General features: G+C 42.7%; 1 protein-coding gene across 26 annotated transcripts in view; it reads left to right on the top strand.

The window, feature by feature from the left end:
• The window catches only part of HYCC2 (hyccin PI4KA lipid kinase complex subunit 2), a 100274-nt gene that overhangs the window by 61936 nt on the left and 12513 nt on the right, over positions 1 to 25825 (top strand). For 13 of the 26 annotated variants that reach the window (XM_009443972.5, XM_009443968.5, XM_063791490.1 and 10 more), the window contains 6 exons: positions 730 to 845; positions 12349 to 12444; positions 19070 to 19186; positions 19704 to 19791; positions 23651 to 23810; positions 24539 to 24706. In XM_009443972.5, coding sequence (XP_009442247.1) covers positions 730 to 845; positions 12349 to 12444; positions 19070 to 19186; positions 19704 to 19791; positions 23651 to 23810; positions 24539 to 24706 — 745 coding nt within the window. The remainder of the gene's footprint in view (positions 1 to 729; positions 846 to 12348; positions 12445 to 19069; positions 19187 to 19703; positions 19792 to 23650; positions 23811 to 24538; positions 24707 to 25825) is intronic. The other 13 variants (XM_016949502.4, XM_001171278.7, XM_063791496.1 and 10 more) reach the window with 1 other exon arrangement.

The raw sequence follows: 25825 nt of genomic DNA, 5'->3' as shown, positions 1-25825 counted from the left end.
TGGTTCTTCTAACTTTAGAAACATGAACTCAATAATGTTAGTATTAAAGAGACATTTGGGCCGGTTATGGTGGCTCGTGCTTGTAATCCCAGCACTTTGGGAGGCCGAGGTGGGTGGATCACTTGAGGTCAGAAGTTTGAGACCAGCCTGGCCAACATGGCGAAACCCCGTCTCTACTAAAAATACAAAAATTAGCTGGATGTGGTAGTGGGTACCTGTAATGCCAGCTACTCAGGTGTCTGAGGCACAGGAATCACTCGAACCCAAAAGGCGGAGGTTTCAGTGAGCAAAGATTGTGCCACTGCACTCCAACCTGGGAGACAGAGTGAGACTCTGTCTCAAAAAAAAAAGAGAGATATTTGATTATAGTCTTTAATATTGTTTGTATAATTATAAGCAGTTGTACTCGTTCTGGAATATAGACATTAAAATGGATGTATTTTTAACCTTTAGTTTTTTCAGCAACTTTTCATACTCTCTTAAATATAGATTTATTACATAACTTTTAAAAAATGTTTTTAGTTTTATATTTTACAGGCAATTTCCAAAAGAAGCTATAGAATTTATATAATTGACAATTGAAAGATTCTGAACCTTTTCTGTGAAGAATGAGAAGAATAAATGATCCAAAACTGCCTTTTATGGAAAAGAAAATTAAATATTATTACATGATACAGATTTTTACTTCATGGTAGAGACATTGTCTCATACTGTACCTTATTTTTGTAGCCTTCAACAATTGGATCCATGGCTTTGACAGAAGGGGCATTGTGTCAGCATGATCTCATCAGAGTTGTTTATAGTGATCTTCATCCTCAGAGGGAAACATTCACTGCACAGAACCGGTAATGGTCAAAACTGTATATAGTAACAACTTGTATGTATGTATGCATGAATATATATATATGAATGAATGAATGACAGAGTCTCACTCTGTCACCCAGGCTGGAGTGTAGTTTGTAGCCACAAACATGGCTCACTGCAGCCTTGACCTCCCAGGCTTAAGTGATCTTCCCACCTCAGCTTTCCAAGTAGCTAGGACTACAGGTGTACACCACCATGCCTGGCCAATTTTTTTTTTATTTTTTGTAGAGAAAAGGTCTTGCTATGTTGTCCAGGCTGGTCTCGAACTCCTGGCCTCAAGCACTTCTCCTGCCTCAGCCTCACAAAGTGCTGAGATTATAGGCATGAGCCACTGCACCTGGCCCATTTATTTATTTATTTAGAGACAGAGTCCAGTTATGTTGCCTAGGCTGGTCTTGATCTCCTGGCCTCAACGTGATCCTCCCACCTTAGATTCCTGAGTAGCTGGGATTACAGGCATGCACCACTGCACTCAGCTAACAATCATTAACTTACACTTAATAGTTAACTATAATTACTTCAGTTCAAGTTTGGTATGGGAAGACTCCAAAAGGTAAATACATCATAGTTGTGAAATACCCATTGTCTAATGTTTGGTATTATGTTATGGTCATCTTGTATAAAGCAGTGTAAAAAGTGGATGTGCAGTCAGTCAAACCAGGATTCATATTCTAGTACTGCAATTTAGAAATTTTTCCCTCAGACAGTTTATCTACTCTGTACACCTTGCTTTCTTGGTTGCAGAATGGGATTCGTACCTGAAATTAGACAGTTTGAGGGACAGGTTGCAAAATTGCCCTCACTTCTGACTAATTGAAAGTTTTGGGAGTTCCCAAAACCAAACTCTTGTTTGATAATTTGCTAGAAGGACTCACAGGATTCACTGAAAGCCATTATACTCACAGTTATGGTTTATTACAGGGAAAGAATAGAGATTAAAATCAGCCAAAAGAGACACATATAGTAGAATATGAAGGGTTTCAAACACAAAGCATCTGTTGTCCTTTCCCCTGAAGTCAGGATACATTACCCTCCTGGCATCAATGCATGACAGTAAACACAAAGTATTGGTAATGGGAGAGGCTCATTTAAGCTCTGGTTTCCAGAGTTTTTTTTATTGAGGCATCATTATGTAGGCATGATTGATTAGGTTGATTGCCTACTTGGTTGATCTCAGCCTCCATGTGGACTGATGCAGTGTGACCCAGAGCTACCACCTTAAATCACACGGCAGTTCTTTCTGGCATGGCCAACTCCTACCTAAGAAAGTCAGATGTGGTCAGTCCGGCCTGAAGTTCTGGTGTTACCAGTCTCGGCCCTAAACAAAGACTCTTTATCAGATTAACTTCCTAGGAGCAAAGGCCAGATGTCTCTTTGGGCAAGGCCAGTTTATAGATGGCCCATGAATTATTATGGTTCAACTTAAGGTTTTTCAACTTTACAATGGTATGAAAGCAATATGCATTCAATAAAAACTGTACTTCAAGTACCTATGCAACCCTTCTCATTTTTACTTTCAGTACAGTATTCAGTAAATTACATGAGATACTCAATTTTATGATAAATATAAAATAGGCTTTGTGTTAGATGATTTTTGCCCAGCTGTAGGGCTAATGTAAGTGTTCTGAGCACATTTAAGGTAGGCTGGACTATGCTATGATGTTCAGTAGGGTAGATGTATTAAATGCTTTTTTGACTTATGATATTTTCGATTTACAATGGGTTTATTGGTATGCAATTCCATCATAGGTCGAGAAACACCTGTATTTATTATACAGGCTGTCCCCTGGTCTTTGGCCAAGACTCAAAAATGATCATGTTTATCTGGGCATCTACATTTAGTATAGCATTTATATGACAGATACTATCATTATGAATATGCCTAACATTTGGAGGAGCCAGTGTAGGTTACAGATAGATTTAAAGAAATAACTAATTCATCCTTTAATGTTTGCATATATTTTCATATTTTTGCACAAATTTGATTACCTCACCCCTCTTCTTTATCTACCTTGTGGTAAACTTGTGCAGAACTATTTGTCATAGAAATTAGTTAATGATTAGCTAAATTTAGTTCCTCCTCAGGCAAGTCATGTTCCATTAGTATTCATTCTAAGGAGGCTTCAATTCAATTTCCAATACGTATGACCAATATTATAACCTTACCAACAATGCCAATATTATACCATGTCACAGGATGGCAGTAAATGAAACCTGAAAAATAAGAGCCAAAGATACTGGCACATTCATAGAGTGCCAGTCAGTCATTAACAATTATCCCAGTTCATCATGATATATGACCAAAATATCTCCCAGAGAGAAGTCACTCAAGTTTACAGACTTCTGTTCAACCTTATTAAGTTCTAAAAGCAGGAGTGGCCTCACAAACACATGACTTTTACTCTTTCAGGCATCTAGTATAATTGAGCTAATAGTATCATCTCTTGCTCTGAGTGTCTTCCAAGGTGCAAATGTATTTCCCACATTGCAAAACTCATTTATTCATTTAAAAAAATCTCACCAGGCGCAGTGGCTCATGCCTGTAATCCCAGCACTTTGGGAGGCCGATGCAGGTGGATCACCTGAGGTCAGGAGTTCAAAACCAGCCTGGCCAATGTGGCAAAACCCTATCTCTGCTAAAAATACAAAAAAAAAAAAAAATTAACCAGGCATGGTGGTGGGTGCCTGTAATCCCAGCTACTTGAGAGGCTGAGGCAGGGACAATCACCTGAACCAAGGAGGCAGAGGTTGCAGTGAGCTGAGATCGCGCCAGTGCACTCCAGCCTGGGTGACAGAGCAAGACTCCGTCTCAAAAAAAAAAAAAGCCAGGCGTGGTAGCTCACGCCTGTAATCCCAGCACTTTGGGAGGCTGAGGCAGGCGGATCACAAGGTCAGGAGTTCGAGACTAGCCTGGCCAACATGGTGAAACCCTGTCTCTACTGAAAACACAAAAGTTAGCCAGGCGTGGTGGCGCATGCCTGTAATCCCAGCTACTCAGGAGGCTGAGACAGGAGAATTGCTCGAACCTGGGGAGGCGGAGGTTGCAGTGAGCCAAGATCGTGCCATTGCACTCCAGCCTTGGCGACAGAGTGAAACTCCGTCTCAGAAAAAATAAATAAATAAATAAAAATAACAAAATAAAAAATCAAAAATCTCAGCTACTATTTCTCTCTCTCTTCATTTGTACTCCGACTTTTCTGCCTTGGAGAGAGGTTAGGTTTGACCATCGTGTTGGGCTCTATTTCTGGCAGCAAAACTGGCTAGCAAGTGCCTCCCTATCAATTCACTCCCAAGGATGTAGGGTATATTTATATAAAGAACTAATATGCTATCACAACTAGGTGATAAATATACATTCTCTGTCAATCCTAATTTTGCCAGATGGAATGAAGGCACAGCCTAGCCCATCAGGCCTTTAGGAATTCTGACATAAAGATTTGAAGGTGTAGTTCCGGTTTTTTTGCTTAGGAATCATCTCTGCTCCTTGCACCCACAGTTGCAGCACTGGTACTGGAACCACTGCCTTAGGTGGGAAAAAAAAATGTTGAGGTGATGTGGAAAAGACGGGAAAAAAGTGTAGTAATACCACCACCTTCTGTCACTATGAGAATAACAGAATAGTAATGATGACTATTCCAGCATCATCTCTCCACTGCCTAATCCCAAGCCCCCCAGAAAAACAGAGGAATCTCTCCAGTGATAATTGGCCCTCCCTTGGCCCCGCTCAGGTTAAGTACACAGTCACGAAGGCCTATAAGCCAACCCTTCATACCTGTATCTCACCCCCAGCCTTTTAGACCAAAAATATCTCATTTGATTGTTCCAATTATTTTCATTTTTCAATTGCTTTCATTCCACGCAATTGCTTGTTCCATTACCCTGAGGATGTCTCTTTGCCCATTGTTGGACTTTTGGTCTTTTTTTTTTTTTTTGAGATGGAGTCTTGCACTGTTGCCCAGGCTGGAGTGCAGTGGCACAATCTCGGCTCAGTGCAAACTCCGCCTCCTGGGTTCACACCATTCTCCTGCCTCAGGCTCCCAAGTAGCTGGGACTACAGGCGCCCGCCACCATGCCTGGCTAATTTTTTGTACTTTTAGTAGAGACGGGGTTTCACTGTGTTAGCCAGGATGGTCTCGATCTCCTGACCTCGTGATCCACCTGCCTCGGCCTCCCAAAGTGCTGGGATTACAGGTGTGAGCCACTGCACCCGGCCATTGGACTTTTGGTCTTTAAAGTGTGTTTCTTGCTCCAAACATGTAACTAAGCAGTCCATATGGGTACAATATCTTCTGGTCCTTTTACAGTACTCTGAGCATTTGATCCACAATCTGATAAGCAAAACCTAATGCAGTGTCTGTTCCTGTCAGGACCCATTTGTGGCCTCCAGAGACTGCTGGCATCTGTTCGGCTTGCCAGCTATGTGCAGGACCTTCCCCCAGAGGAATCTGCCCCATAGCCATCTGCAGTCTTTGTCTGTTTTATTGGCATTTTATGCCTCAGAGGGTACAAAAAATATGTCTAAATTCAACCCATCTCTGCATTGCTGCAGTACCACCATGTCCACTCATTTCATGGACCCAAGTGATCACTCCAGGTGGCTACACAGGGATATTTGCCCATAGGTGCCAGTCACCTGATTCTAGAAGGGGGTTCTCCTGATGTGCATTGACATATCCTACTTATGCACGCTTCAAATTCCCATAGTGATTTCCATATGCCTGTTTTTTTCCATACAGGCACCCCTTTATTAGGCCAGTTTTATATTACCCTTCTGCCTGACCACATGGCCAGGCCACTGGCCACCACTCATAAGCTGATAAAAACCCAAACAGGCCAGGCATGGTGGCTCACGCCTGTAATCCCAGCACTTGGGGAGGCTGAGGCGGGTGGATCACCTGAGGTCAGGAGTTTGAGACCAGCCTGACCAAAACATGGTGAAACCCTGTCTCACTAAAAATACAAAAAATTAGTTGGGCGTGATGGTGGGCACCTGTAATCCTAGCTACTCGGGAGGCTGAGGCAGGAGAATCACTTGAACCCAGAAGGCAGAGGTTGCAGTGAGCTGAGATTGCACCACTGTACTGCAGCCTGGGCAACGAGTGAAATCCATCTCAAAAAAAAAAAAAAAAGCAACAACAACAACAACAAAAAACCCAAACATAGCAGCAAACTGCATGCAATTCAGCCAACCTGCTAAGCTGATATGTTTTCACTTTTTTTTTTTTTTTTAAGATGGAGTCTCGCTCTGTCACCCAGGCTGGAGTGCAGTGGCGTGATCTCTGCTCACTGCAACCTCTGCCTCCCAGGTTCAAGCGATTCTCCTGTCTCAGCCTCCTGAGTAGCTGGGATTACAGGCGCACGCCACCATGCCTGGCTAATTTTTGTAGTTTTAGTAGAGATGGGGTTTCACCATTTTGGTCGGGCTAGTCTTGAACCCCTGACCTTGTGATCCACCCACCTCAGCCTCCCAAAGTGCTGGGATTACAGGCATGAGCCACCATGCCCGGCCTTTTTTTTTTTTTTTTTTGAGACGGAGTCTTGCTCTGTCGCCCAGGCTGGAGTGCAGTGGTGCGATCTCAGCTCACTGCAGCCTTCACCCCCCTAGTTCAAGCTATTCTCCTGCCTCAGCTTCCCAGCCCAGCTTTTTAAAGAATAAGTCTTGGGCTGGACATATTGGTTCATGCCTATAATCCTAGTGCATGGATTGAGGTGGGAGGATCACTTGAGGCCAGGACTTCAAGAACAGCCTGGACAGTATAGCAAGACCCAATCTCTTAAAAAATAGCTGAGTGTGGTGATACATGCCTATGGTCCTAGGTACTCTGGAGGCCGAGGCTGGAGGATCAAGCCCAGGAGTTTGAGGCTGCAGTAAGCTGTGATTGCACCACTGCACTCCAACCTGGGCAACAAAGCGAGACCCAATCTCTTAAAAAAATTTGTATTTCTTTCTCTAGCGGCACATAGATATCTTATTCTTTTTAATGATGAGTTATTATTCCATTTTATGTATGTACCATCAATTTTTAGCCAGTTTCTTATTGAGTAAATTTAGATTGTTTTCAGTTTTTTGCTACTATAAACAATATTACAGGGAACACATTTTTTGTACATACATTTGCGTGAGAGCACGAAAAGTATCTATAGGATAAATTCCTAGCAGTGAAATTGTTACACTAAATAATATCTGTGGCCGGGTGCAGTGGCTCACGCTTGTAATCCCAGCACTTTGGGAGGCCGAGGTGGGTGGATCACGAAGTTAGGAGTTCGAAACCAGCCTGGCCAACACAGTGAAACCCATCTCTACTAAAAATACAAAAATTAGCTGGGCGTGGTGGCAGGTGCCTGTAATCCCAGCTACTCGGGAGGCTGAGGCAGGAGAATCGCTTGAACCCCGGAGGCGGAGGTTGCAGTGAGCCAAGATCGCGCCACTGCACTCCAGCCTGGGTGACAGAGGAAGACTCCAACAAAAAAAAAAAAAAAAAAAGAATCTCTGCTTTTTTAGTTGGGGTAGATATTGTCAAATTAGCCTTGCCAAAGCAACTATACCAATTGAATGTCCTACTAGTAGTTTGAGAGTTTTTCCTCCTACTAACTCCCAATACTGATTATTTTCAAAGTTTTTAATCTTTACCAATCTGATAGTTAAAAACTGGTGTCACGTTGTTATTCATTATTGTTTTTCTTTACCTATGAACTGCATATTCATGTCCTTTGTCCTTTTTTTTTTTTTGGCTGATTGGTGGGAGAGGTTTGTTTCACTGTATTGCCCAGGCTGGTCTCAAATTCCTGGGCTCAAGCAGTCCTCCCACCTCGACCTCCCAAAGTGCTGGGATTATAGATGTGAGCCACTGTGCCCAGCCCCGTTTTTCTTATTGAGCTGTGTATTTTTTTTTTTTTTTCCTGGTGACTTGCGATAGTTCTTTGAATATTGAGGAATTGACACTGGGTTTTCGTGTTGCACATTTTCAGTTAATTATTGACTTTACATTTATTTTTTAAATTGAGATATAATTCACATACCATAAAATTTACCCCTTTAGGGAGCCAGGCACAGTGGCTCATGCCTATAATCCCAGCACTTTGGGAAGCTGAGGCAGGTGGATTACTGGAGGCCAGGAGTTTGAGGCCAGCTTAGCCAACATGGTGAGACCCTGTCTCTACTAAAAATACAAAAATTAGCCGGGTGTGGTGGCGCATGCCTGTAATCCCAGCTACTGGGTGGCTGAGGCAGGAGAATCACTTGAACCCAGGAGGCGGAGGTTGCAGTGAGCCGAGATTGTGCCACTGCACTCTAGCCTGGCGGCAGAGCAAGACTCTGTCTCAAAAATAAAAATAAAAATAAAAATAAAATTTACCCCTTTAAAGCATACAATTGAGTAGTTTTTATTACTAGACATTTTACATGAATGGATCCATACAATATGTTGCCTTTTGTGTATGGTTTCTTTCACTTAGCATGTTTACAAGGTTTGTTTCTGTGGTAGAATGTATCAGTACTTTCTTTTTATAACTAAATAATATTTCATTGTGTGGATATACCACATTGTATTTATCCATTCATCAGTGGATGGACATTCGAGTTATTTCTATTTTTTCTTTTTTGGCTGTTATGAATAACTCTGCTCTCTTTAGTCTATTTGGGCTGCTATAACAAAATACCTTAGACTGGGTAATATATAAATGATAGAAATGTATTGCTCACAGTTCTGCAGATTCGAAAGTACAAGCTTAAAGTGCCAGCAGATTCAGTGTCTAGTAAGGGCTCATAGTCTCTGCCTCATAGATGGCACCTTCTAGATAATCAAATAATCTAGAGTTCTCATGACCTAATCGTGTCCCAAAGGCCCCATCTCTTTTTTTTTTTTTTTTTTTTTTTTTGAGACAGAGTCTAGCTCTGTCACCCAGGCTGGAGTGCAGTGTCACGATCTTGGCTCACTGCACCCTCTGCCTCCTGGGTTCAAGTGATTCTCCTGCCTCCGCCACTTGAATAGTTGGTACTACAGGTGTGCAACACCGTGCCTGGCTATTTTTTTTTTTTTTTTTTTTTTTTTTGTAGAGACAGGGTTTCACTATGTTGGCCAGGCTGGTCTTGAACTCCTGACCTCAGGCGATCCACCTGCCTTGGCCTTCCAAAGTGCTGGGATTATAGGCATGAGCCACCTCGCCCAGCTGCAAAGGCCCCACCTCTTAATACCACCATATCGATGATTAAGTTTCAACATGAATTTAGACCACAACAGCTGTTTTGAACATGCATTCACAAATTTTTGTGTGAACATACATTTTTCAGTTCTTTTTAGTATATACCTAGGAATAGAATTGCTAGGTCATATGGTAATTCAACACTTAACTTCTTGAGGAACTGTCATGCTTCTTTCCAGAGTAGCTGTACCATTTTACGTTTCTACAACAGTGTATGAGGATAGCAGTTTCTCTACATTCTCACGCTTATTTTCCATCTTTTTGGTTGTAGCCATCTTAATGGGTATAAAGAGTGATATGGCATTCTGGTATTTACTTGTTTTTGCTGTATGTTTTAGTTTTTTATGTAGTCAACTTTATCAGGAATACACATACATTTTTTTCCCCAAAGCTAAATATGCTTTAGCTCTGCATATTTTTCTTTTTTTCTTAAGACAGGGTCTTGCTTTGTTGCCCAGGCTGGTGTGCAGTGGCATGATCATGGCTTACTGCAGCCTGCACCCTAGAACCCCTGAGCTCAGGTGCTCCTCCTGAGCTCAAGTACTCCTGCCTCAGCTTCCTGAGTAACTAGGACTACCACCATGGCCCGCTAATTAAAAAAATTATTTTTGTACCAACAGGGTCTCAATATGTTACCCAGGCTGCTCTTGAATGCGTGAGCTCAAGCAATCCTCCCTGCCTCAGCCTCCCAAAGTGCTGGGATTTCAGGAATGACCTACTGGACGGAGCCTTCTATTTCTTTCTTTCTTTTTTTTTTTGAGACGGAGTCTTCTCTGTTGCCCAGGCTGGAGTGCAGTGGCATGATCTCAGCTCACCATAACCTCTGCCTCTCGGGTTCGAGTGATTCTCCTGCCTCAGCTTCCCGAGTAACTGGGACTACAGGCGCGCGCCACCATGCCCAGCTAATTTTTGTATTTTTAGTAGAGATGGGGTTTCACTATGTTGGCCAGGCTGGTCTCGAACTCCTGACCGTATGATCCACCCGCCTCGGCCTCCCAATGTGCTGGGATTACAGATGTGAGCCACTGCGCCCGGCCCTTCTATTTCTTTATAGTCTCTTTTTCATCCTAGCAGAGTTCCTTAGATGTCTGGCAATCTTTTTTCCCTCATGTTTAAGAATAGGGGAATAGGCTGGGTGCGGTGGCTCACGCCTGTAATCCCAGCACTTTGGGAGGCCGAGGCAGGCAGATCACCTGAGGTCAGGAGTTCGAGACCAGCCTGGCCAAAATAGTGAAACCCTGTCGCTACTAAAAATACAAAAAAAATTAGCCAAGTGTAGTGGTGGGCACCTGTAATCCCAGCTACTTGGGAGGCTGAGGCAAGAGAATGGCTTGAACCTGGGAGGCGGAGGTTGCAGTGAGCCGAGATCGTGCCATTATACTTCAGCCTGGGTGACAAGACCGAGACTCTGTCTCAAAAAAAAAAAAAGTGGGGAGAGGGAATAAAAAATGAGAAGCTCTGACCATGTTAATATATGGCTGATTTGAGCTAGTATTGGTGCAAAAGTTATTGTGGTTTTGCCATTTAAAAAAATTTTTTTTTAATTTTTGCACCAACCTAGTAACTGACTATAAACTTCACCATAGGATCCCACTAGGCCATTCATTTGGAAAATTTCCCAAGTCCATATCTTTAAGTCTTTCTTCTTAGAGTGGTCAAATTCCCTAGAAACAACTCTTCTGGTATCTTAACTAGAGATCTTGTTGCTAGTATTTTGGTGGCAAACTGGCAATATCTAGTCAGGTATATTTCACTTCACTTAATCTTCCTATTTTCAGTTTGGCATCCACCCCCATCACAGCTGGGGCTCCCAGGTAGAAATTAGTTTTTATCCTTTCAGAGAATAAAACTCCATTCTTTTACCTAGATATATGGAGAAAGTGAAGGGATCTGAAAGTATGGCTGCTTCCAGATCAGACTTTCAACTTGATTTTTAACTTTTCATTTTGAAATAACTTCAGACTTACAAAAAACATTGCTAAAATAGTACAAAGAGTTTCCATAAACCCTTCGCCATTCATCTATGGGAAGCTTTTTAGAGGTACAACTTCCCTAGTTCCTACCCAAGGATTTAAGTGGGTCAACTGGGTTAAGACATAGTAGTGTATGTTTTTATAAAGGTCTCTAAATAACTAATGTGCATCCAGATTTAGGAGCCACTTTCTTAGACATTATAAATGTTAGGAAAGCATTTATTTATTCATTCAACAAGTATTTATTAAACAATTATGTATTAGACACCGTGCTGGACACCAGTGATAGAGATTAATAAATCAGGATCTCTGTTCTAAAGTTGCTTTATTACTAAACGGATGAAAGAGACATAGAGGCATAAAATTACAATTCAGTGGGATAAATGCTATGTTAGAACTACAGAGGTAAGGGACTGGTTTACTTTAGCAGAGAGAATTAAGAAGGGCTTTATGGCTAAGGTAAAAATTTGATCTAGGACTTGAAATCTTATCAGGAATCACCCAAGTAAAAAAGTATATTCTATTAAGAAGGAGCAGCAAGCATTAAAGCAAGGGATTCTGAATGGTTACAGCATATTGTTGGAATGGTAAGAAGATTGATAAAGTGTGGTATATGTGGTTGGTAATGGAGAGAAATAAGGCTGGAGAGGAAGGATGAGGGTGGATTTTAAAGTACCTTGTAAGAAGGACTTTGATTTTAAAGGACCTTGTGATAAGTTTGGATTTTATTATGAAGTCAGTAGGAAGATGGTAGACTTATTCATAGGGGAGTCATCTGTTCAAGCATGATTGATTGATTGATTGATTGATTTTTTGAGATGGAGTCTCACTCTGTTGCCCGGGCTGGAGTGCAGTGGCACAATCTCGGCTCACTGCAACCTCCGCCTCCCGGGTTCAAGCAATTCTCCTGCCTCAGCCTCCTGAGTAGCTGGGACTACAGGCATGTGCCACCACACCTGCCTAATTTTTGTATTTTTAATAGAGACGGGGTTTCACCGTGTTAGCCAGGATGGTCTCGATCCTCTGACCTTGTGATCCACCCACTTCGGCCTCCCAAAGTGCTGGGATTACAGGCATGAGCCCCTGCACTGGCCTGATTTATTTTTTAAAAACGGAAATATAGATGACAAGATGACAGCAAGGGATATGATTTGTAATAAGGAGAATATAAACAGGGAAACCTTTGAGGAAGATGCTATATTGATTTGATTAAGAAATCATAAAGGTCAATATTAAGGCATTGTCATAACCAGTTGCTAGTAGAAGTAATTATTTGTAATCCTTTTAACCTTGCATTTGTTGTTTTCAGGTTTGAAGTCCTGAGTTTTCTCATGCTGTGTTATAATTCTGCTATTGTATATATGCCTGCCTCATCTTACCAATCTCTTTGTCGGATGGGTTCCAGGTGAGAAGAGTGATTATTACTAATCATCATATATATTTGACAGATATTTATTGAGCACATTCTCTAAGCCAAGCACTGTTCTAACTTCTGGTATTACAGCAGTAAACAAAACTCATGGAGCTTGCATTCCTGTAGGAGTCCTTATCCTCATGAGGCTGTTTTTGTTGTTGTTGTTGTTTTGGTTTTTTATGAGATAGGATTTCTCTCTGTCGCCTAGGCTGGAGTACAGTGGCTCAATCATAGCTCACTGTGCCCTCAGCCTTCTTGGCTCAAGGGATCCTCCCGCCTGGGCCTCCCAAATAGCTGGGACCACAGGTGTACACCATGACTCTAAGCTAATTTTTGTAGAGAAAGGGTCTTGCTATGTTGCCCAGGTTTGTCTTGAAGTTCTGGCCTCAAGCATTCTTGCCACATCAGCCTTCCAAAGTGCTGCGAGTACAGGTGTGAGCCACCATGCCTGGCCTCGTGCATTCTTGAAAATGTTTTCAGCATTAAAGAAATATTTTCTAGCTGAACGTAGAGTTGTACCAAGACATCCTAATCTAGGGTTGTTTAGTGATATATCTTATTCCCTGGTTGCCGGTTTTTGTAAATCACTTTGAGATCTTTGAAAAAAAATAGTGCTATATATGGGGAAAGTCTTAAGGAATATGAACCTCTTCCCATACATTTCATAAATAACTGTCTCTGTGTTGGAGAAAGTGATTAGCAATAGTACCAATGATGTGTGTGTCTCATTTGTATGTGGGGGGTGGATATTCTGTATCTCATGGATTATAATCTTTACTAAATCATAATTTCTAATAATTTGGACAGACCTAGGCTTAAATCTTGTTCTGTCACCCAGACTGGAGTGCAGTGGTGCCATATTGGCTCATTCAACCTTTGCCTCTCAGGTTCAAGTGATCTTCTCACCTCAGTCTCCTGAGTAGTTAGGACTACAGGTGCCCACCACCATGCTGGGCTATTTTTTTTTTTTTAATAGAGACCAGGTTTCACAATGTTGCACAGGCAGGTCACAAACTCCTGGGATTAAGTGATCTGCCTGCCCTGGCCTCCCAAAGTGCTAGGATTACAGGCGTGAGCCACCACACCTGGTGTTAAATTTCTACCATAGAAAAAATGTAGGCCAGGGTCAGTGGCCCATGCCTGTAATCCCAGCACGATGGGAGGCAAAGGCCTGAGGTCAGGAGTTTGAGACCAGCCTGGCCAACGTGGTGAAACCCTGTCTCTATACAAAAATACAAAAATTAGCTGGGTGGTAGTGCATGCCTATAATCCCAGCTATTTGGGAGGCTGAGGCATGTGGATCACTTGAACCTGGTAGGCAGGGTTGCAGTGATCCGAGATCACGCCACTGCACTCCAGCCTGGGCGACAGAGTGAGACCTTGTCTCAAAAAAAAAAAAAAAGAAAGAAAAAATTTAAGTGATACAAATTAGTTCGGAGACAATGGATGTTTAGAGGCACAGAAGTTCAGTTATAGAAGGAATTCTGAATTCAGCCTTTCAAAATGATTTTTACTTGAGGACATCAATCCCCCAAAAAGGTTAAATGTTGTGTTAGTTTTCTATTACTGCATAATAAATTGCTACAAATTGAGCAGGTTAAAACATCACACATTTATTATTTCACAGTTTTTGTGGGTCAGGAATCCAGATGGCTTAGCTGGGGTCCTCTGCTCCTCTGCTTAGCATCTTAGAAGACTGCAGTTAAGATGTTAGCTGGAGTTGCAGTCTCATCTGAGGCTCAGAAGTTTTGTTGGCAGAATTGAGTTCCTGTGGCTGTAGGACTGAGGGCTTCAGTTTTTTGTAGCTGTGTGCTGGAAGCCATCCTTTGCTCCTTGTCATATTGGCCTCCCAACACAGGCAACCTACAACATGGCAGCTTGCTTCTTCAACATGGGAGGAGTGAGACTCCAGCAAGACCTGTTACCTTATGTAACGTACTCACGTACACATAATCATGGAATCCCATCACCTTTGCCTTATTCTGCTGGTTAGAAGCAAGCTGTAGATCCCACCCGTGCTGAAGGGGAAGGGCATGACACAGTGTGAATACCAGAAAGATCATAGGGATCATGGCTCTCCAAGAGTCTGTCCACCACAAGTGCTTTGCTCAAGGTCACATGCTATTTTGTTACTGGGAAGGGATCCTGCTTCAAAACTTATTAATTTTGCCCATCTAAATTAGCTGTTACTTTGATTTTATAGATTACTTAAAAATATTTGTTTCTCTTAACTGTAATACCATGATTAACAAAATTCTTGTCTCTAATTTAGATGCTACTTAAGCACTTACTGCCTATCTGCAGATAAACTTATTTATAATTCATTACTTTTGGTTCATTAAAAGAAAACTGCTTGTTCTCTTTTTTTTTTTTTTTTTCTTTTTTCTTTTTTATTGATCATTCTTGGGTGTTTCTCGCAGAGGGGGATTTGGCAGGGTCACAGGACAATAGTGGAGGGAAGGTCAGCAGATAAACAAGTGAACAAAGTTCTCTGGTTTTCCTAGGCAGAGGACCCTGCGGCCTTCCGCAGTGTTTGTGTCCCTGGGTACTTGAGATTAAGGAGTGGTGATGACTCTTAACGAACATGCTGCCTTCAAGCATCTGTTTAACAAAGCACATCTTGCACCGCCCTTAATCCATTCAACCCTGAGTGGATACAGCACATGTTTCAGAGAGCACAGGGTTGGGGGTAAGGTCACAGATCAACAGGATCCCAAGGCAGAAGAATTTTTCTTAGTACAGAACAAAATGAAAAGTCTCCCATGTCTACCTCTTTCTACACAGACACGGCAACCATCCGATTTCTCAATCTTTTCCCCACCTTTCCCCCCTTTCTATTCCACAAAACCGCCATTGTCTTCATGGCCCGTTCTCAATGAGCTGTTGAGTACACCTCCCAGATGGGGTGGTGGCCGGGCAGAGGAGCTCCTCACTTCCCAGTAGGGGCGGCCGGGCAGAGGCGCCCCTCACCTCCCAGACGGGGCGGCTGGCCGGGCGGGGGGCTGACCCCCCCCACCTCCCTCCCGGACGGGGCGGCTGGCCGGGCGGGGGGCTGACCCCCCACCTCCCTCCCGGACAGGGCGGCTGGCCGGGCAGAGGGGCTCCTCACTTCCCAGTAGGGGCGGCCGGGCAGAGGCGCCCCTCACTTCCCCAACGGGGCGGCTGGCCCGGCGGGGGGCTGACCCCCCCACCTCCCTCCCGGAGGGGGTGGCTGGCTGGGCAGAGGGGCTCCTCACTTCCCGGTAAGGGCGGCCGGGCAGAGGCGCCCCTCACCTCCCGGACAGGGCGGCTGGCCGGGCGGGGGGCTGATCCCCCCACCTCCCTCCCAGACGGGGCGGCTGGCCGGGCGGGGGGCTGACCCCCCACCTCCCTCCCGGACGGGGCAGCTGGCCGGGCGGGGGGCTGACCCCCCCACCTCCCTCCCGGACGGGGCAGCTGGCCGGGCAGAGGGGCTCCTCACTTCCCAGAAGGGGCGGCCGGGCAGAGATGCCCCTCACCTCCCGGATGGGGCGGCTGGCCAGGCGGGGGGCTAACCCCCCCACCTCCCTCCCGGACGGGGCGGCTGGCCGGGCCGGGGGCTGACCCCCCCACCTCCCTCCCAGACAGAGCGGCTGGCCGGGCAGAGGGGCTCCTCACTTCCCAGTAGGGGCGGCCGGGCAGAGGCGCCCCCCCCACCTCCTGGACAGGGCGGCTGGCCGGGCAGGGGGCTGATCCCCCCACCTCCCTCCCGGACGGGGCGGCTGGCCAGGCGGGGGGCTGATCCCCCCACCTCCCTCCCGGATGGGGCGGCTGGCCGGGAGGGGGGTTGACCCCCCCACCTCCCTCCCGGACGAGGCGGCTGGCCGGGCAGAGGGGCTCCTCACCTCCCGGACGGGGCGGCTGGCCGGGCGGGGGGCTGACCCCCCCACCTCCCTCCCAGACGAGGAGGGAGGACGCTCCTCACTTCTCAGACGGGGTGGCTGCCGGGCGGAGGGGCTCCTCACTTCTCAGACGGGGCGGTTGCCAGGCAGAGGGTCTCCTCACTTCTCAGACAGGGCGGCCAGGCAGAGACACTCCTCACATCCCGGACGGAGCGGCAGGGCAGAGGTGCTCCCCACATCTCAGACGATGGGCGGCCGGGCAGAGACGCTCCTCACTTCCCAGATGTGATGGCGGCCGGGAAGAGGCGCTCCTCACTTCCTAGATGGGATGGCGGCTGGGCAGAGACACTCCTCACTTTCCAGACTGGGCAGCCAGGCAGAGGGGCTCCTCACATCCCAGACGATGGGCAGTCAGGCGGAGACGCTCCTCACTTCCCAGACGGGGTGGCTGCCAGGCAGAGGCTGCAATCTCGGCACTTAGGGAGGCCAAGGCAGGCGGCTGGGAGGTGGTTGTAGCGAGCCGAGATCACGCCACTGCACTCCAGCCTGGGCGCCATTGAGCACTGAGTTAACGAGACTCCGTCTGCAATCCCGGCACCTCGGGAGGCCGAGGCTGGCGGATCACTCGCGGTTAGGAGCTGGAGACCAGCCCAGCCGACACATCGAAACCCCGTCTCCACCAAAAAAATACGAAAACTGCTTGTTCTCTTATTGGCAACATTATTGTGGCCTTCAATAGAATTTTTTTTTTTTTTTTTTTGAGAGAGTCTTCCTTTGTCACCCAGGCTAGAATGCAGTGGCACAATCATTATACATAGCTCACTGCAGCCTCGAACTCCTAGGCTCAAGCAGTCCTTCCACCCCAGCCTGTTTATTAGCTATGACTATAGGGATGTGCCACCATACTTGGCTAATTTTTAAATTTGTTATAGAGATGGGGTCTCACCGTGTTGTCCAGGCTGGTCTTGAACTCCTGGCCTCAAGTGATCTTCCTACCTTGGTCTCCCAGAGTACTGGGATTATAGGCATGAGTCACCACACCCAGCCTAATAGAATTTCTTAATAACAAAAATGATGGCGGAGTTTAGTGGTCCTCAAACTTTTGTTCTTTTGTTCATATATCCTCTACAGAATTTTGAAAAACTATGTACTCCTTGTACATTGTTAAGTTGACATTAAAAAATTTTCATCCTATCTTAAATAGGTAGAAATGATATAATTTCTAGGCCAGGCACGGTGGCTCATGCCTCTAATCCCAGCACTTTGGGAGTCCAAGGTGGGCAGATCACCTGAGGTCAGGGGTTTGAGACCAGCCTGGCCAACATAGTGAAACCCCATCTCTACTAATTAGCCGGGAGTGGTGGCACATGCCTGTAGTCCACTACTTGGGAGGCTACTCGGGAGGCTGAGGCAGGTGAATTGCTTGAAACTGGGAGGCAGAGGTTGCAGTGAGCCGAGATCAGGCCACTGTACTTCCAGTCTGAGCGGCAGAGCAAGACTCCGTCTCCAAAAAAAAAAGGAAATGATATAATTTCTAATATGGAAGTATCTACATAATTAAAAAAATAACTGTTGGGTCACTGTTTTAAATATATGTAATGTAAATACCATAGTGGTGTGATACTCACCATCATCCATTTGAGGAATAAATGAAGAAACTTTTCTTTAATGGTCTAACATTACATTTATTCCTTTTTCTCCTTGAAATTGAAAAAGAAATTTCCATTCCCCTTTCCCCACATAGTTTTATCTTAATATAATACTATTTTTATTTATTTATTTATTTATTTTTGAGACAGAGTCTCACTCTGTCACCCAGGCTGGAGTGAAGTGGCGCGATCTCGGCTCACTGCAAGCTCCACTTCCCAGGTTCACGCCATTCTCGTAGCTGGGACTATAGGCACCCGCCACCATGCCCGGCTAATTTTTTTTTTTTTGTATTTTTAGTAGAGACGGGGTTTCACCGTGTTAGCCAGGATGGTCTTGATCTCCTGACCTCGTGATCTGCCTGCCTCAGCCTCCCAAAGTGCTGGGATTACAGGCGTGAGCCACCACGCCTGGCCATATAATGCTATTTTTAAATTGCAGGTCTTTTATTGTATGTCTCTGCTACAAAAAATATATAAACAATTAAAAAAAAATTCCCAAGACCATAAGGCACTAAACACTGAAAGATTTCTTCTGGACTCACTATTATAATTATCTTACTAAATTAATTGATTAAATAATGTAGTGTATTACAACTGTTGATCATTATCAAGCATAACTTTTTTGGAAGCATCACTTAATGAGATTGAATGGATGTTAGGGAGTTGTTTATAGTTCTTTGTTTAAAAATGGCCTCACAGACAACAGTATTTTGAAATGTCCTTTTGTTTTGAGATCTCTATACTTCCCAGTAATTCACTCTGATACAATTTGGGGTGAGTAAAAGTTAGACATTTTTGTGTGTATGTGTGTGAAGAGAAAGAAGGATGATTGCGAAAGAGATGGTTAGTTATTTTAGAAAAGTTGCTTTTATGAGCAGTCCACTAGAATGAGTGCTTTATGAGAGCACAGATTTCGTTTTTATTTTTTATTTTTTATCTTTCACCTGTTCACGACTGTATGCCTAGGCCCAGAACGATGACTGGTATATAACAGGCACTCAATAAATACTTGAGGAATGAATAAATTGAATAAATGAATTTAGGAAAACAAAAACTATTTTATTTAATGAATCTGGAAATCACATGTTAAATAGTGTATTTTCCTAGGGTTTGTGTGAGTGGCTTTCCACGGCAACATGAAAAACATTGGAAAGAACTCTGTGGTCGAATAGTATTGGATCCTGAATTTATGGTGCAACTTCTCACAGGGGTTTATTATGCCATGTAAGTAGGTGGAATATAAAATTGTATGAATTCTTCTAATGTTTAGAAACTTTGAATATTTCTCTTTCTTCCTTATCCGATACAATACTGAATCTTTTGTTCCATGATGGGCTTATCTTGTTTTTCTAATATGGTTTCCTTCTAGTAATTTTAAATAAGCCAAAATATAACATAACTAGTCATTAAAATTGGAGTCTAGAAATTGTCAGGTTTTCTGTATGGAAAACTATCTCTACATAGTTCATAACCCAGGTTTTCATGAACGCATTGAAAAGATTACTCTAAATATCAGCATGTAATAAAAACCAATTTATGTGAAGAAACATTTGTAAACATAGTATTTAAAATCTGTTTTGTTTTTATAACCAAAAGTGGGATAGTTTATAAATGAAATGACGTAACACTTGGTATGAAAGTTTTGCTTCACAACCAAAATAGCAGGACTTGGAACAATTTAAAAAGTTGTGCTGAAGATTAGATATTTGCTCAAGAGTATAAATGATCTGCTTTTTCATAGGTATAATGGACAGTGGGACCTTGGCCAGGAAGTTCTTGATGATATCATTTATAGAGCCCAGCTAGAGCTTTTTTCTCAACCACTATTGGTAAGTTATTATCTTTACTCTTTATTAAATATACTTGTACCTAAAAAAGGTACTAGGTTAAAAATGTAAGACAATCCAAATAATTAGGGGAAAATTTGTATTCCATGATAACAGTTGGTTAACTGTTAGAGAAAAAACAAAATAGGTTTAGGTCCTTTCCACCTTCCAGTACCAAAATAAAGTTCAGATAAAGTGAATAATTAAACGTTTTGAAATCCTTTAAGAAAAGAGAGAAGAAAAGGTTCTAAATATTCAGATTTCTAGAGAAGGGAAGATTTCTAAGCATAAATGATAGGACAAGTCACTAAAATAAGATTGATTCGCCCCCCCACCCGGCCCCGACATAAACACCTAAATTCTAAGCCATAAGGTTTTTGGGGGTTTTTTTGTTTCTTGTTTTGTATTTTTTTATAGAGACAGGGTCTTTCTGTGTTGCCGAGGCTGGCCTCAGCCTCCCAGAGTGCTGGAATTACAGATGTGTGACACCACACCCAGCCTATTCCATCAGTTTTTTAAAATTTATTTTTTATTTTTATTTTGTTTTTGATACGAAGTCTCTCTCTGCCACCCAGACTGGAGTGCAGTGGTGTGATCTTGGCTCACTGCAACCTCTGCCTCATGGGTTCAAGCGATCCTCCCATCTCAGCCTACCAAGTAGCTGGGATTATAGGCACCACCATGCCCAGGTGATTTTTTCTTTTTTTTTTTTTTGAGACGGAGTCTTGCTCTATCTCCTATGCTGGAGTGCAGTGGCGCTATCTCAGCTCACTGCAACCTCCGCCTCCTGGGTTCAAGCGATTCTCCTGCCTCAGCCTCCTGAGTAGCTGGGACTACAGGCGTGTGCCACCACACCTGGCTAATTTTTTACATTTTTAGTAGAGATGGGGTTTCACTGTATTAGCCAGGATGGTCTCGATCTCCTGACCTCGTGATCCACCCACCTCGGCCTCCCAAGCGAATTTTTGTATTTTTAGTAGAGATGGAGTTTCACTATGTTGGCCAGGCTGGTTTTGAAATCCTGATCTCAAGTGATCTGCCTGCCTTGGCCTCCCAGAGTGCTGGGATTATAGGCATGAGCTACCACGCCTGGCCTCCATCACGTTTTTAAAAGCAAAATTAATATATGCAGGGTACAAACTGAGAAACATATTTTCAGCAGTCATGATACAAATAAGCAAATTAATATTTCATTCTATGTAAAAAGATTTTGTACTCTCCCACAAAATAAACAAATCTCCAACTGGTAAGTGATCAATTAAAAAACAAATGTAAGGCTGGGTGCAGTGGCTCATGCCTGTAATTCCAGCACTTTGGGAGGCTGAGGCAGGTGGATCACCTGAGGCCACAAGTTCAAGACCAGCCTGGCCAACGTGGCAAAACCCCGTCTCTACAAAAAAATACAAAATTTAAGGCCAGGGGCTGTGGCTCACACTTGTAACCCAGCACTTTGGGAGGCCGAGGCGGGTGTATCACGAGGTCAGGAGTTCAAGACCAGACTGTCCAAGATGGTGAAACCCCATCTCTACTAAAAATACAAAAAATTAGCCAGGCGTGGTGGCGGGCACCTGTAATCCCAGCTACTTGGGAGGCTGAGGCAAAGAATTGCCTAAACCCGGGAGGTGGAGGTTGCAGTGAGCTGAAATCGTGCCACTGCACCTCAGCCTGGGCAACAGAGTGAGACCCCATTTGAAAAAAAAAAAGAAAAAAAAATTTAGCGGGATGTGGTGGTGCACACTTGTAATTCCAGCTGCTTGGGAGGCTGAGGCATGATAATTGCTTGAACCTGGGAGGCAGAGGTTGCAGTGGGCTGAGATCGTGCTACCGCACTCTAGCCTGGGTGACAGAGCAAGACCTTGTTTCAAAAAACAAAACAAAACAAAAATGTAAATATCCAGTAGTGAAGTGAGGAAGGCATTCTTTATGTTACAGTAGTAGTCTGACACAACTCTGACTATCCCCTGAAGAAGCAGTTTGGTAATGTGTGTTTATTTCTTTGACCCTCTATCCCATGTCTAGCAATGTATTCCAGGAAACTAAACTTAAATTTAATACCAAAATTATAAATACCAAAGACAATGTATTATAAGCACAACATTACAGTTTTATTTCTAATTGCAAAGGAATAAAAACAGTCTAAATGTCCCACAGCAGAGAATGATTTAAGTTATATAATATTTACTTGATGAGATTATATATTTGAGGTTTTATATTAAAGGGAAGTGCTAGCTTGTATGAGGTAGAAAAACAGTATACAACTATTTTTTAGATCTATACAGGACAGAGGAAACATACAAAATGCTATAATAGTTGTCTCTGTGATTTGACTATGGATTTTTATTCCTTTCCAGTTTCCTAAGCTTTTTGTAATATTTTGATAACAGTATTCTTAAAATACTATTTTCTACTTGCAGCATTGTAAGAATACAGCTTTTTATTTTATTGTTTCAAAAAATTACTATTATTTTTTGAGACAGGGTCTCACTCTGTCACCTATACTGGAGTGCAGTGGTGTGATCACAGTTCACTGTAACATCCACCTTCTGGGCTCAAGTGGTCCTCCTGCCCCAGCCTCCTGAGTAGCTGGGACTACAGGTGCATACCAGCACACCCGGCAAATTTTCGTATTTTTTTGTGGAGACGAGATCTCACCATGTTGCCCAGTCTGGTCTCAAATTCCTGGACTCAAGTGATCTGCCTGCTTCAGCCTCTCAAAGTGGTGGGATTACAGGCATGAGCCACCTTGCCTGGCCCAGCTTCTCAAAAGCCATTTTATTTATATCATTTTTAAAATACTTTAAGCTAAATATAAATTTATTGAGGTAGCATTTGCAGTAATTCTCCATTTGAATTCCCATTTGTTTCCTAATCTTACCCTAAGAGTTATATTAAAACAAATGGATAAAAAGATTAAAAAATTATATCATCATAGTAGTACCTTGAACTTATGAATCTCTTTAAATTAATAGTTTATCCTTTCAACAATCTTGTAAATTAAGTAGAGGTGGCATTTCCAAGGCAATACAGGTAAAGAGATTAGTAACTCTAGTGTTACTAACAGTATTCTTTTATTGTCAGTGGTCTCTGAGGGACCCAGTAATAATACCCTTTTTCCCTATTCAAATCTAGAGCCACGTGATAAACAGAAAAATAGTTCATAGATGGGGAACAAGTATTTTCATTACTGTTAAAAGCTGAATTGAAAGACTCAACTTTCCTTCACATCTAGACCTTGGAACAGCCCACTGGAAAGAATGTTTGAGTGAGCTGATCAGGCACACCTATCCAGGCTGCTTAATTCCACATGGGCTTGTCCAAGTGGAGAGGGAAGGAGCAAGGCAATCCTTTAGCTCAAGATTTTTGCTAGATTAGTACAACCCAATTAGGAAACATGCATCAGTCAAATGGCAATTACCAGGTGTGTCACTTTCCTCTTCAGGGAGCAGAAAATGGTAGGACAAAATGCCAGAAGTATTTAGGGAACATTTCTCCTCATGTAAACAGAAGAGTGGAGAACATCCTAATGTTTATCAGAGATTAAATTTTGCATGTTATTTATCATCTGAAGAATCAGACAATTCTAAATTGTCTCATAATCAGAGTTTATATGTTAATTCTTTCTTTGGAATGCTTTTTCTCTTTGAAAGTCAACAATTTTAAGGCATCAGTGGGGTATGTGACTCATATTTTAGAAATTCTCATTTGAAAAGCCTGCTTAAAAGAATACAGAACAACAAAGATACGTTTATTACACATTATAATGCAAATTTTAAATACATATTCGAAAATTATGGACACATGTAGTATAAACAAAAACTGCATATTGATTGTAAACTTGTATAGACTTATATTATCATTGTAGGTTGCCAATGCCATGAAAAACTCATTACCATTTGATGCTCCTGATTCTACACAAGAAGGCCAGAAAGTCCTTAAAGTTGAAGTCACTCCAACAGTGCCGAGGATTTCTCGGACTGCAATTACAACAGCTTCAATCCGTCGTCATAGATGGAGAAGAGAAGGTGAGTACAAAATCCCCATAGTCCACACATGGAGTCAAGTAAATTTATCACTGTTTTTACAGACTGTCTTAGCACATGATATTAAAAGACCCTGTATAATTAAAGTAATTTTTTTGTTAAAAATATCACTAGAAATGTGACTAAATGTCTAAAGTTATTTTAATATGTATTTATAAAATAGATGTTTAGATTGCTGTATAAAGATTAAAACAAAATAAGATGAGGTTAAATTTTGTCTTTTTTTGAACTAAATAAGAACAATAGGAAAGAAGTTGCTTTAACCTTGTTACCATACTGGAAAAAAAAAGGTGCACATATGAGCACTGTGGGAAAAACTATATAACTGGCCAAACTAACAGTATAATGCAAGCTATTCATAAAATGATTTATTCTTGATTTTGGATTTTTATCTTTGCCTTTCCTTTTTTTGTAAGTGCTGAATCCAGCAGTATTTCATACACATGGTACTTGAATAGTCAAGCTGTCTTGCCTAAGAGATATTGCCATTTTAATGATCCTGATTTTTCTGTCTTAATTCATTTGCAAACCTCACATTGTTCATCTGCTGCCTTATGTGTGTGCATGCTGTGCACACACATGTAACTATATAAATAGTGTTTGTGTTTATATCATATCCATATATACATTCTCTTATCTGCCTGGGTCAAAATGCTCAGAAAATAATAGAGCAGCATAAAAGCACTAAAATGTTATATGTTGAATCCCAGATGGCTTTGACTTCTCAAACGAGGCTGACTCGAGTATTCCTGGCTCCCCGATCCAACACGGCTCCACTGACCTAGGGATCAAACGTGTGCAAGAGGGGGAGGTGCTGGTGCGCAGGACCCCTGAGCATGGCTCGCCGGAGCCCAACTCAGCAACAGCCACAACAGAGGGTAGGACAGAGATGAGGAGGCAGAAGTCAGTGAGGCAGTTGCTGGAGAAGGATCCTGGCTCTCTATCCCCAAGCAGAGCATCTTTCCATTCTAATGTGTGTTTCTAGTACCCCAGGGTGTATTAGCTTCTCCTTGCAAAGCACCCTCCCTCCTCATATGCATAGCACCAGGTCAGGTGCAATCTTTAGTTACCATTTGTGCTGGCCTGGAGTCTGCATCCCTGTGTAATCAAGGAACAGCTTGGCATGGCTACTAACAAGGCAGGGTCCTGTCTCCAAAAGGTCTGCAAGTGCTTGGAATTTTTTTATTACTGAGCATGTTTATTCTAACATTAGGAAAGAAAAATGCACCCAGTGGACATGAGCCTTATTCATCAATATGAATGATTTTATTTATACAATAACTTATTCTTTAAAATTTTGTGAAGAGAGTTTTAAAACATTAGCATATTATCATTAAGACATTGAAGTGGAGCCAGCTGATTTATCTGTAATTCTATGGTGTTCAATGGACAATTTCTCAGCTCTTTGACAAAGTATGCTGATATTCATTGGCTTTATCATCTGTAGATTAAGTTGCTTAGGCCTAAGTAGTAAACTACTGATACCTTCTAGAAATGTGCTATCCTGATGCACAGTACATTTTACAATTTATTGTAAATAATGGTTGTATTCAATTCAGTGGAATTAAAATGTATTATTCTATTTAGAGGTCAGATATCCTAGTAGAGCCTTATTTCTACAATGTAGGTATCGCAACATGGAGGGGTTTTTTAATACCCTTCCCCCCGAGCCCCCATCTGTAAAAGAATGCTTCTCTTTGTTGGAAAAGTATTTACTTACTGTTTTGCATGTAATGCCGTAGGAATTTTTAGCTTTGTAAAAGAGGGAACTGTAGCCAGTTTTTAAAAAATTATTTAATGTATTGCTACTGTGGAACCTTTATACTTATTTATGAAATCAAGCAAGTAGCTTTAAAAGAGGTTATATATTTTTACTTAAAGACCAAACATACATAAAGCAGTTAATTTCCACCATAGGGAACTCTTGCTCTTTGGTGCATTAGAAATTTGAGCATGCTCAGTAAGAATCTAAATCTACCCTCTGTTCCCTTGCCCAT

This window comes from Pan troglodytes, chromosome 13, assembly GCF_028858775.2.
Source record: "Pan troglodytes isolate AG18354 chromosome 13, NHGRI_mPanTro3-v2.0_pri, whole genome shotgun sequence".
NCBI classification, from domain to species: Eukaryota; Metazoa; Chordata; class Mammalia; order Primates; family Hominidae; genus Pan; species Pan troglodytes.
Note: the sequence above shows the minus strand (reverse complement) of the source record. Positions and strands in the feature narration are given on the sequence as shown.